Below are 12,997 nucleotides of genomic sequence, written 5' to 3'. Positions count from 1 at the left end.
TCGGACGAGTACGTTCGCTCATCTCTAATGAGCATCCAACTTGGTGGGGAGGGTGCAATAAATAACCTGAAATTGCTGCAGAATAAGTTGGCGCTATACAAATAACAAGATTTATTTATTTGTCTTCACTTCCTAGTGGTGGGAGCCGGTGATGATGTCACTGACACCAGTGGTGGGAACCTGGGAGCAGGAAGAGAGGGGAAGGTATGTATGACTTCTGTTATGTTCCTTATGTTCCTACTGCAGACTGAGCCATTTTTGAAAAAAATCTCTGTCAGCTTATGTGTCGTCATTTTCTGACCATTCAAGCAATGGCGCACAGGAGTTCCCTTATTACATTTGGCAAACCACATTACAAACACAACACCACAGCATACAACTATACACATACACAAATCTGCTACAAGTACACTAGACACACACAGCTCTGCAGAACACAAATTTCATACTACAGTAAAACAAACATAGCTCTGCTTCATATACACTATACACCCACAGCACTGCTTCATATTGACTATACACCCACAGCACTGCTTCATATAGACTACACACCCACAGCACTGCTTCATACAGACTATACACCCACAGCACTGCTTCATATAGACTATACACCCACAGCACTGCTTCATTTAGACTATACAGCCACAGCACTGCTTCATTTAGACTATACACCCACAGCACTGCTTCATATAGACTATACACACACAGCACTGCTTCATATAGACTATACACCCACAGCACTGCTTCATTTAGACTATACACCCACAGCACTGCTTCATATAGACTATACACCCACAGCACTGCTTCATATAGACTATACACACACAGCACTGCTGCATACACACACACACCTTACATATTTGTTTTATTAAAGGGGCAGTCATCACCTTTGAGCCCCATACACTACTTTCTAGGACTAAAGTTAAGTGAACGGGGAGTTCGGGGAGCCATGCTTCATACTTGTGCAGAAGCTGCTTAACTCTTTCTACACACACATTTCCAATTCATGTCCATGGAAGCAGTGCATGCAGAAAGTCAAGTTGCTGCTGCGTGCAAACTTCGTGGGGACACAATACTGGAAAGGGGCGCCCAGTGAAATTAAACATGCCTCCCTGGACTCCCTGTTATCTCACTTTTGAACCCTATAACATTAACCCCTTAGTGATGCGGCCTATTTTGGGCCTCAGAACGCAGTGCTTTTTTTATTTTCATCTTCAGTTTTCAAAAGCAATAACTTTTTTTTAATTTTCCGTCAACATAGCCGTATGAGGGCTTACTTTTTTGTGTGGCAAGCTGAAGTTTGGGTACATATAACGTATTGTATAGCTTTTCATTTTTTTGAAGGCTGGGAGAAAAAACGCATGCGTTCTGTCATTTTTTTTTAACTGTTTATGCAGCATAAATGACATGATACATTTTTGCTGCTGGTCAGTATGATTACAAAGATAAAAAAGATTTTATATTTTTTCCACTTTTGCACAATAAAACCCATTTTAGTGGAAATTATATACACTCTTTGTCAAAGACATCCCTCCCCCAGAAGTTGTTGGAATTAAATGAAACTTTCTGTGTGATTGCAACGTTGATATAAGTGATTGCAATATCAGAGCGAAATGATCATTTATTGTGGAAAACTGACTCCTTGTAGGTGGGCTCTAGTACCCTGTTGTACTCCCACTAGCTTGGATACAAGAGGTGATAAGGGTGGGCATGGAGGCTCTAGTACTCTGCTGTGCTGCTTCTAGCTTGAATATAAGATGTGATACAGACAGGCATGGAGACTCTAGTACCCTGTTGTACCATTTCCAGCTTGGATACAAGATGTGATACAGGCGAGCATGGAGGCTCTAGTACCCTGTTGTACCACCTCCAGCTTGGATACGAGATGTGATACAGGTGGGCATGTAGGCTCTAGTACTCTGTTGGGCCACCTCTAGCTTGGATAGAAGATGTGATATGGACGGGCATGGAGACTAGTACCCTGTTGTACCACCACTATCTTGGATACACGCTATGATAAGGGCAGGAATGGGGGCTCTAATACCTTTTTGGGCCCACCTCTAGCTTGGATACAAAATGTGATATGGGGGCATGTGGGCTCAAGTACCTTGCTGGGCTGACTATAGCTTGGATACAACATGTGATACGGGGTAATGGATGCATATATATTACTCCACATTTTCTGTAACTGAGCCGCTAAATTGTGCAAACTTATAAACTGTGGAACTTGGCATCCCAGATGTTCCCATATATGTTTTGTTTGTGATAAATCTGCCAAGCGGGCAGGCCATCGAAGTGTGACAATGTTGTGGGGGCTTGCTGTGACCCCCTTGTGTGTGCGGCCGAGCATTATCCTGCTGCCTCTTGGAAGCCGCCATGAGAGGAACACATGTGGCTGCAGAGTGTCCTGAACATATTGCTGAGCTGTCATTGTCTGCCGTACCACTACTATGGGTGACCAACTGTTGTATGCAATGGCCCCACAGACCATCACACCAATAAGGGGGCAGTGTGCTGCTCCACAGCAAAGGCAGGATTGAGGCACTCACCCCGAGGTCTCCAGACATAAATACGGCCATCGTCATTGCCCAGACTAAACCTGGATTTGTCACTGAAGACAATCCATTTCCACTCAGTAGCAATCAGGTTTCAACTGTAAAAGGAGGAAATGGTGGGTAGTTGTCAAAGGCGGTACTTTTATTGGGTGCCAGGAGACCAAATGTCTTTCAGCCAGGCACCTGGAAATGGCTCCGACAGACACAGGGGTGTAATGATGGCGCCACCTGTCTCTAGATGGTGGACAACAAAACATTTGGAGCTGCTCATGCTTGTTGGACGATCCTCTCTACTGGTGGTCTGACGGGGGCGTCCTAAGCCCGGTCACCTTAAATGCCCTCATGCATTCACTGTTCTCAACATCCAACAGTCTGGTCACAATGGTCTGGGTGATGGACAATTGGTTCATATGACGATCCAGCTCCTCGCAATCCAATAATGCGCTCCATCTTCAACTCTGTTAACTAGGGGAAATCTTGTTTTGCATCACTGTGTTCAAAGTCCCATAACTTTTTTACTTTTCCATGGATGGAGCTCTATGTGGGTGTTTTTTTTGTGTGAAAGGCTTTAGTTCTAATTGCATTTTTTTAGGGTACATATGACTTTTTCGGGAGGCAATATAAACCAAAAAACTCAGTTGACTCTGTTTTTTTTTTCTTTTTTTAAAGCATCTTCCGAGTGGGATAAAAAGGGTGTTCAATTTATTGCACATGTCGTTATGGATGCAACAATACCACACATGTGGATTTTAGTTTTTTCTTAATTTTTATTAACTGAAGAGGGGAAAGTGTGCAAAAAAAGTTTTTTTTCCTACAGTTTCTTTACGTGTGTTCTTACTGGGTTAAGAACGCAGTCACAGGGGTCTGGTAGTGCCCGACACCCCTGTTTTTGGAGTATATGAAGTGGAAACTTTGTAGCAATATATATATATATTTTTTGGTAAACGTGCATCTAACAATAAGAAACAAATACAGTATTTTAAAGCGGCATTAATTCTAAGGCTCTATACATATAGGAGGAGGGGTTTAAATACTGAACATTACACACATTACAGTAGTTTTCCATGGTGACAGGTTCCCTTTAAGTTTTTCTAGGAAGATATGACAACATAAAATATGACAAAAAGCTGATTTTTTTTATCTACTGCAAGAAGATAGTTTTGAACAAAACAGCAACAGATGTTTATAGACAACTATGATTTTATAGGATTTTTCCAGTCACATCTCATGAAAAGGTGGGAAGCAAATACAGTCTGCAGTGCAAATATGATACATTATTATGAAAGGTTACCCACTTGTGCAGAAATACGATCTCCACATTCACATCATCTCGATCTTTGTGGAGGAAGTCCTTTAAGAAGTTGGAAACACTTTCTAAAGTGATGTGACCACAGACCACAATATGCCTGGAATACAAATGTATCAGTTAAGTAAGGGAATCTTGTGTAACTCTAGGAAAGCTGGGAACCCATGTAGCATTACTTGATAGGTAACCTACTAAATCAAGAGACATAGGTTATGCATGAGAAACATTACATTACAATCCATCCATTTGGAGGATTCAATTTATGCATACAGTAAAATAGACTTCTCGATCAAATGTGCTCTACTTGTGTGCACTGCAATTCACATTTTACAAGTTTTAGGCAGTAAAGCAAACTAACTTCAAGAAACTGCTGAAATGTTAAATGTGTCATTTTAAACCCTTATATAACTGCAATGTTATCACTGTTCAATAAAACAATAAAAATGAAGCCAAATCAATGCTCGACTTTGATACATTAATAGCCCTTTGTTAAAGGAAATGAAACATTTAAAATAACATAAATTTACTAAAAGATTACATTACACTCCCAATAGCAGTCAGATGGTCTTATCTGTATACTTCTTGTCATAATGCTTCTATTGTTTTTGATAAATATGAGACACAATATCCTTTAATAATGTTACTGGGAGCTAGTGAATTGATAAAGTACATTATTTTTAAAGAAGTATTCCCATCTCAGACATCTACAACTTATCCGGATATGCATGTATACTATGTCTGGTAGATGTAGGCCCTGCCTCTTGGACTTGGACCTATCTCTAGACTGAATAGATCCGGTCTAGAGATGAGCGAACGTACTCGGTAAGGCCGATTTCGCAATCGAGCACCGCGATTTTCGAGTACTTCACTACTCGGGTGAAAAGTACTTGGGGGGGAGAGGGAGAGAGAGAGAGAGCTCCCACCTGTTCCGCGCTGCTACCCCCCGCTCGACCACGCCACGCCCCACAGCGCCCCCGAGTACTTTTCACCTGAGTAGTGAAGTACTCGAAAATCGCGGTGCTCGATTGCGAAATCGGCCTTATCGAGTACGTTCACTCATCTCTAATCCGGTCCTGTTTTACTGTCCACTTTATCCTGGGGTGGACGGATCTTACAGAAACAGCCAAGCATGCCATGCCGTGCTGATTCCAAAACTCCCACAGATGAGAATGGGAGTTACATGACCAGCGTAGCACAGAAAGCTCTGTTGTTTTCACATCTTACAAGAAAAAGTGTAGTGGAATGGAGTCAGTGTAGCGAAATGGGAATACCACTTTAATGTTTGTAAATTAGCAAAAAAAACCTGTAATGATTGCTCTTGGATCAATCTATTTTTTATAATGGAGCTATGGTATGTGGTTCCTTGCACTACCATAAAGCAGTTGGAGCACTACACCAGCACTGCTAGTCGGACCCCCACAGACCGGAAAGTGATGATGTATCATAGTGCAGTGTGCACCAGGCCAAAGCTCCTGAGCAGAACTTTCAGCATGCAGAAGTATTTTCTTTGCAGACTGCAAGTGCTTAAAGGCCTAGGGGAAGATGGCAAGAGATCTCTGGATTGTCAACCATAAGATTTATAGGGCACAGGGGGCATACACTAACATTGTAGGAGCTCCAACAAACACATCACATATATTATCACAATACCTTCTCATATCACCTTGAAGTCATCTACTTGTTATAGTTAAAATAGCAGTTAATGTACCTATTAAGAATGCTTGATAACTCAAATATTTAACTTTCATGTACAAAACGCAACACACTTAGATTTTTATTTGAGTGAACTCCACAATTTCATTGGATGATAATCTACACAAAACAAACTTTTGCTTTTTGCATAAAAAGAAACTTAAAATTAGGAAACATTTTTGTTAATGTTACCTTTTAGTTGCTTGTATTATTTTATCATTCTAACCTGGCTGCAATGAAAATCCAACCTCCATGCTTTCCTCCATACACCTTCTTTGAGTTAACAGTACGTAAAGCAGCCATATTGAACAAGCGGATCCGTTGAATCAAGCCTTAATCTGGTTGTCCACTTCGTTATTTATGACTTATCCTCAGGATAGGTCATCAATAGTTGATTTGCGATGGTCCACTGCTCAGAACCTTATATCTCATAGTATATCTATCTGTCTATCATACATTTAGCTGATTCCCTATATAGAGCAATGTGTGATTGTTCTCAGTGAGAGAAACCAAGTAATATTGTAGATATGATACCTTTTAATGGCTAACAAAAATGCATGATGTTATAAAGAGCGGCACACAACTCCTCACCACACCGTTGCATGTGTAACTGAATAGCTTAGACAAATAACAACCTGCCGCTGATCGCCAAGATCATTCTCCACTCCTCCCCATTTGAGGGAGGTTCGTTCTCCTCCAATAGGAGAACATTAGTGCTCGGGCTTGGGCACATTAAGATAAGCTGTAGAGAAAAAAACTGATATGATAGAAGAAAACTAACTGAATTCAATTAATGGCTGAGTGCTCCCTGTGATTGGCTGAGCGCTGTGGCCAATCACAGGCAGTGCTCAGCTGTCATTTAATTGTCTATGCTCAGCCTTTTTATCCCACTGTTCTGATTGAATAGCTGAAAGTGGTATTCCAATAGAACGCTGAACTGAAGCATTAACTTTAATTAGGGAAATGGAGACAAAGGTGTGAACCTTAGTTTCATTTTGACCTGATTTCCATTTAGTTTTGTTTCTTTTGAAGGATATATGTATTGTTCTGCCATTCTTGCAAAATAGTGTTTTACACTACCTGTGTTTTTCATGCAGTGTTTAGTGGTATTTTTTACATTAAAAATCATGCAAATCAAAGATCATTTGAAATGCACGATTTTTAATGTAAAAACGTCACAAAAAATGCAATATCCATTTAGACGTGTTTTTTATGCATTGTCAGCAAAATCAATGGAGGTTTATGGGAAGAAAAAAAACAAAAACTGTCTGAAAACAGCACCCCTAAAATATGCTGTATTAGGAAAAATAAACAAGCCAAGTAAAGAAAACCAACACACAACTGTACAGTTTGTACATCTGGCTGCAGTGCTTTTTGCAAAAAATAAAATACAAATTATACAAAATACAGGAAAGAACACCAAGCAAAAACGCTGCAAAATGTGTTAAAACAACCTTAGACCTTATGAGGCTGGTGTAGCTACTCTGAAAATCCATTTCAGAATTGAAAAAGCAGCATCATTTTTGAAAGTTTTCCTGCCTGATAGAGCATCTGCGCATTTTACTGTACTTTTTGCGCTAGCAAGGCATGTTCATTTGCACACATCAAACAAAGATGCATGGATTGAATTGGCTAATTAGTCTAATGAGTTCAAGATGTGTTCTTTTTCCAGCAGAATTACACAACATGTTATGCATCTCCATGCATATTGCGCGCATTTGCACACTCCCCCATTGATTCCTATGGGGACCTTTGGTGTGCAAATGCGCAGAAAAGTAGAGCATGCTGTGTTTTTTTTTCAAAATACGGAAATGTGAACAAACGCATTGAAATCAATAGCTTCCATTCTCTGCATATAGCGCACCCAAATATGTTTGTGTAAATATGTCCTAAGGGTATGTATACATGAAGAAGAAATTCCACATTTCCGCTATGTATAAACATACCCTTGAACTGCTGCTAGAAGACGACTCTGTCTATCTCAGCTGAACCAGCAAGACTACAGCTTGTCTGGTACTGAGCGGTTTGTAGATTGTAGCAGCAGGGGAGGAGGTCCACTGAAAGGAGTTTGATAATTAGGCTAGGTGGCAGAGATTGAGTTTAACTTGTGAATACATAGGACTCCTGAGATCTCTCACCTTCTAGTTCATTTAAATATCAGACATGAAAACTTTCCAAAAGGTTTATGCAGTCATTTCTACATGCATTTTCAAAATTAGTACACCAGCCTCATCCTGTCCAAGAATTCTATTTAATAATGTATGCAGCTTGAAATCTGGTGACAAGTCCTCTTCAAAGTTTTCTATGAGGCTCTTTGAATTCTGATCAATGCCATGGCGAATGTTTGGTTTTCTCGTAAACAACATTTATAAATTTATGCATAAATATAATCTAAACTTAATAAATATTAAAGAGTTTAGCAAGTTTGTTAAAGCTTCATTCAGACAGGCATAATATGTGACGTACATCTGCCACTAATAATACAAAAACAGTTAAAGTATTCATGTCTTTTATTGAGCACTGAGTAAACTTCCACTGCATAGTGGATTCCAGTGCATAGCGAAAAAATTAAGTGAACTTATGTGTTAATGACTTCTTCAAGAGCTAATTAGCAAAAGGTATTCAGTTAAGGAGATAGGATTAGATGTGAGGGTTTTGAAGATGCTTTGCCCATTAAATAAAGGCACACAAACCTTGGTTACTGAGAAATGTGTATTTCTCTTGAAAGATTGGTTAGAATGAGCCATGCCTCAATGCAAACATCTTTCAGAAGACCTCAGAAGACATGGTATAGAGATGCATGAAGTTGGAAAAGGCCACTAAAGACTTGGGTGTATATCAGTCCACAGTTAGACATATCTATGAATGGAGAAAAGACTGTTGCAACTCTGGGCATCCTATTAAGATCACTACAAGCGCACAAAAGGTGAGAAAGAACTCAAGGATAACAGAAAAAGACCTACAGAAAACTAGAGACTACAAAAACTTCTGTTCTTGTGTTCACTATTAGAAAAACACTGAATAAGAATAGTGTTCATGGAAGGACACCATGAAGGAAGATTCTGCTGTCTAAAAACAATGTTGTCTCTAGTTTACTCAAGGCCTCTGGATGTTTTACAACACTTCTGCTAAAGGTTCAAAGGTCAGATAAGACAAAAGAGGAATGTTTTAGAAGAAATGCACATAGCTATGTTTGGAGGGGAAAAAAACACTGCATATCAACGCAAGAACCTCATCCCAACTATGATGAATAGTGAAGAGTGCATCAAGGTTTGGGGCGGCTTTCCTGTCTCAGTTGCTGGATATTTTGTGATCATTGAGGGAACAATGAAGTCCATGATCTCAAGATGAAGAGACAGGTGATGTAGCAAGACAATGACCCAAAGTAAATCAACTCCAGATGTAGCAGTTCTGATGTAGAAATCAGGTGTGCTACATCTTCAGCACAGACCACGCCTGACAGTCGTGCTATGCTAATTGTGTAGAGTGACTACTGCTATTCTCTTTGAATGAAGGCCATGCTACGCAATTAGCATATTTTTGGCAAGTCATGCTCAGCTGCAACTTTATTACAACTGTAACCCGCTAATGTGAGGTGAACTAGCGGTGTTACATGGGTTTGTTACAAACAAGTCATGCCAGACTAATCTTATTTCCGTCTATGACAGAATCACTGACTAGGTTGATCAGGTTAATGCAGTGGATATAGTATATCTTGACTTTAGTAAAGCATTTGGCAATGTATCTCATATCATACAAGTGGCTCTGGAGTTGGTGTAAGAAGGAGGGATTTGGGTTCCTGGAGAACTGGGCTGACTTTGCTGTCGGCTACAGGCTCTATCGTAGGGACGGGCTGCATCTTAATGGGGAGGGTGCAGCTGTGCTGGGGGAGAAGATGGCTAGAAGGCTGGAGGAGTGTTTAAACTAGAGACCAGGGGGGAGGGCAAAAAGAGAACTAGTGGGGTACTCAGTGTAGCTAGTGACCTGGGACAAAGAAATGGGAATGGGGGTTGAGTGGGGGGGGGGGTTAGTACAGTTAGAACTGTGAGGTCAGCCATTAGCACATATAGCAACAAAATGAATTTAAAGAACAAAAATAACGATATCAATTGTATGACCACAAATGCACGAGGTCTGATTGGTAAAGTGGGTGAGCTTGAAGCGAGAATGACTGATGAAAGTTATGATATAGTTGGAATAACGGAAACATGGCTTGATGATAAGTGCGATTGGGCGGCGAATTTACAGGGGTACAATCTCTTCAGAAGAGACTGAAGGAACCAGAAAGGGGGAGGGGTATGTCTGTATGTCAAATCGAACTTAAATCCGAGACTACGGGAGGATATAGGTGTAGGAGACAAACAGGTGGAATCTCTGTGGGTAGAAATAAAGGGAGAAAAAAATAACAAAATCTTGATAGGGGTTTTCTATAGACCACCAAAAGTAGCAGAAGAAACTGAAAACTTACTATTAAGGCAGATAGAAGAGGTGTCAAACCGCAACGAAGTAATTATAATGGGGGACTTTAATTATCCAGATATAATATGGGAAAATGAGACCTGCAAATCTCACAGGGGTGATAAGTTTTTGAGAACAATTAAAGACAACTACCATACCTAACTTGTGTAATTAAAGATAATTATCTGTACCAACTGGTGCAGGAACCAACAAGAGGGAGGGCCACTCTGGACCTAGTACTAACAAACCGGACCGAATAAAGGGGGTACGGATTGAGGGGCACTTGGGGAACAGTGACCACAATATAATCAACTTCCAGCTGTCATTCAATAGGAAGCCTTATCAGGGAGTGACAAAAAAACTAAACTTTAGTAAAGCAAAATTTGATCAGCTCAGACCTACTATCGGTAACATTAAATGGGACAACATCCTCAAAAATATCAGTACAGAGGACAAATGGGAAAAGTTTAAAAGGATCCTAATCACCTCATGTGAGCAGTTCATTCCCTTTAAAAATAAAAGAATCTCAACTAAAAGGAAACCAATGTGGCTCAACAAGACAGTAAAAGGGGCAATAAACGAAAAAAAGAAAGCGTTCAAACTACTAAAGCAACAAGGCAGCGAAGAAGCGCTAAAATCGTACAGGGAAAAAAATTAAATATGCAAAGATAGGATCAAAATTACCAAGGAGGAGGCGGAAAGACTGATCGCCAAAGAGAGCAGAAACAACCCGAAGCTATTTTTCAACTATATTAACAGCAAAAGGATTTGCAGGGAGAGCACTGGTCCTTTAACAAATAATGCAGAAGAAATCATTGAAGATGATGGAGGGAAAGCAAATCTATGAAATAGTTTCTTTTCAAGCGTATTCACAAACGAAAAGGAAATGCCACATGAGATGCAGGGGAATAAAATAAACCCCTCGCAAAATATGTCATACCTAACGCAAGAGGAAGTGCGGAACCGATTAAAGAAGATTAAAATCGATAAATCGCCAGGCCCAGATGGAATACACCCAAGGGTACTAAGGGAACTAAGTGATGAGATAGCTAGGCCGCTATACCTAATATTTCTAGACACTATCAAGACCGGTGTTGTACCATTGGATTGGCGCATTGCCAACGTGGTTCCAATTTACAAAAAGGGGACCAAAAGTGAGCCTGGTAACTACAGGCCGGTAAGTCTCACTTCAGTAACGGGAAAAATTTTCGAGAGGATTCTGAGAGACGCCATCGATGAGCACCTCAAGGAGAATGAGGGAATAACTCCTCACCAGCATGGATTCATGAAGGGTCACTCATGTCAGACAAATCTGATCAGTTTCAATGATGAAGTAAGCTCTAGGCTGGACCTGGGAGAATCTATTGATCTCGTATATCTGGACTTCTCTAAAGTTTTTGACACCATGCCACATAATAGGCTATTATACAAAATGAGACAGCTCGGATTGGGTGAAAACGTGTGTAATTGGGTAAAAAATTGTCTCAATGATACAAAGCAGAGGGTGATAATAAATGGCTCATACTCTGATTGGGCCACCGTCGCTAGCGGGGTGCCACAGGGTTCAGTATTGGGCCCTATTCTGTTCAATATATTTATCAACGACCTGATAGAGGGACTGCACAGCAAAATTTCAATATTTGCAGATGACACAAAATTATACAATATAATTAATGCAATGGAGGACAATGTGCGGCTACAAACGGACCTAGATAAACTGGGGGCTTGGGCAGAAAAATGGCAAATGAAGTTTAATGTTGATAAATGTAAGGTTATGCACATGGGCAGCAAAAATGGATGTTACCAATATACACTTAATGGGGCACTGCTAGGGAAAAGTGATATGGAAAAAGACCTGGGGGTACTAGTGGATTGTTGACTAAACTGAAGTAACCAATGCCAATCAGCTGCTGCAAGGGCAAATAAAGTTTTGGGATGCATTAAAAGAGGTATAGGGGCGAAGGACGAGAACATTATCCTTCCATTATATAAGGCACTTGTCAGGCCCCACATGGAATACTGTGTACAGTTCTGGTCACCGGTGCTCAGGAAGGATGTTACGGTATTGGAGGAGGTTCAAAGAAGAGCAACTAAGCTAGTACATGGAATGACAGGACTAGAATACCCAGAGAGGCTATCAAAATTGGGACTATTTACTCTAGAAAAAATAAGGTTAAGGGGCGACCAAATAACTATGTATAAGTACATGAGGGGACAATACAAGGATCTCTCCCAGGATCTGTTTATACCCAGGACTACGACGGTAACAAGAGGGCATCCGCTACGATTAGAAGAATGCAGGTTTCATCACCAACATAGACAAGGGTTCTTTACTGTTAGAGCAGTTAGACTGTGGAACTCTCTGCCTGAGGACGTAGTGATGGCAAAATCCATAGAGGAGTTTAAAAGGGGACTTGATGTCTTTCTGGAGAGGAAGGATATTACAGGCTATAAATCTAAGGTTATTTGTTAATCCGGGTATACAGGCAGGTAGGAACTACTAGGGGTTGATCCAGGGAACAGTCTGATTGCAATTAGGGAATTGTGAAGGAATTTTTTCCCCAAAATGGCTAATTGGCTTCTGCTCTTGGGGTTTTTTGCCTTCCTCTGGATCAACAAAAAAGAAGGCTAAACAGGCTGGACTAGATGGACATTGTCTTCATTCAGCCTTACGAACTATGTTACTATGTTACTATACTTATTGAAAAAATGACCAAATATCGGATTGACAAGGCAACTGTTGGGTGGATTCACAACTGCCTTGATCGTAGTCAAAGAGTGGTCATAAATGGCTGTACATCCAAGTGTAAGAATGTATCAAGTGGGGTACCACAAGGCTCTGTCCTAGGCCCAATATTGTTCAACATTTTTATATATGATCCGGAGGAGACAATTGAGGGGAAACTGATCAAATATGCCAACAACACAAAGCTAGGAGGGATAGCTAACACTATGGAAGGGAGAGAGAAGATTCAAAACGATCTAG

The 12,997-nt window shown here is 40.5% G+C and overlaps 1 protein-coding gene across 2 annotated transcripts in view; it reads right to left on the bottom strand.

The window, feature by feature from the left end:
• KCNMA1 (potassium calcium-activated channel subfamily M alpha 1) overlaps positions 1–12,997 on the bottom strand; it is a 466,431-nt gene that overhangs the window by 163,353 nt on the left and 290,081 nt on the right. For both annotated transcript variants that reach the window (XM_066600372.1, XM_066600373.1), the window contains exon 10: positions 3,851–3,961. In XM_066600372.1, coding sequence (XP_066456469.1) covers positions 3,851–3,961 — 111 coding nt within the window. The remainder of the gene's footprint in view (positions 1–3,850; positions 3,962–12,997) is intronic.

The sequence above is a fragment of the Eleutherodactylus coqui genome, chromosome 4, assembly GCF_035609145.1.
Source record: "Eleutherodactylus coqui strain aEleCoq1 chromosome 4, aEleCoq1.hap1, whole genome shotgun sequence".
Classification (NCBI taxonomy): domain Eukaryota; kingdom Metazoa; phylum Chordata; class Amphibia; order Anura; family Eleutherodactylidae; genus Eleutherodactylus; species Eleutherodactylus coqui.
The sequence above is the reverse complement of the archived record's forward strand: the minus strand, read 5'-3'. Positions and strand labels throughout refer to the sequence as shown.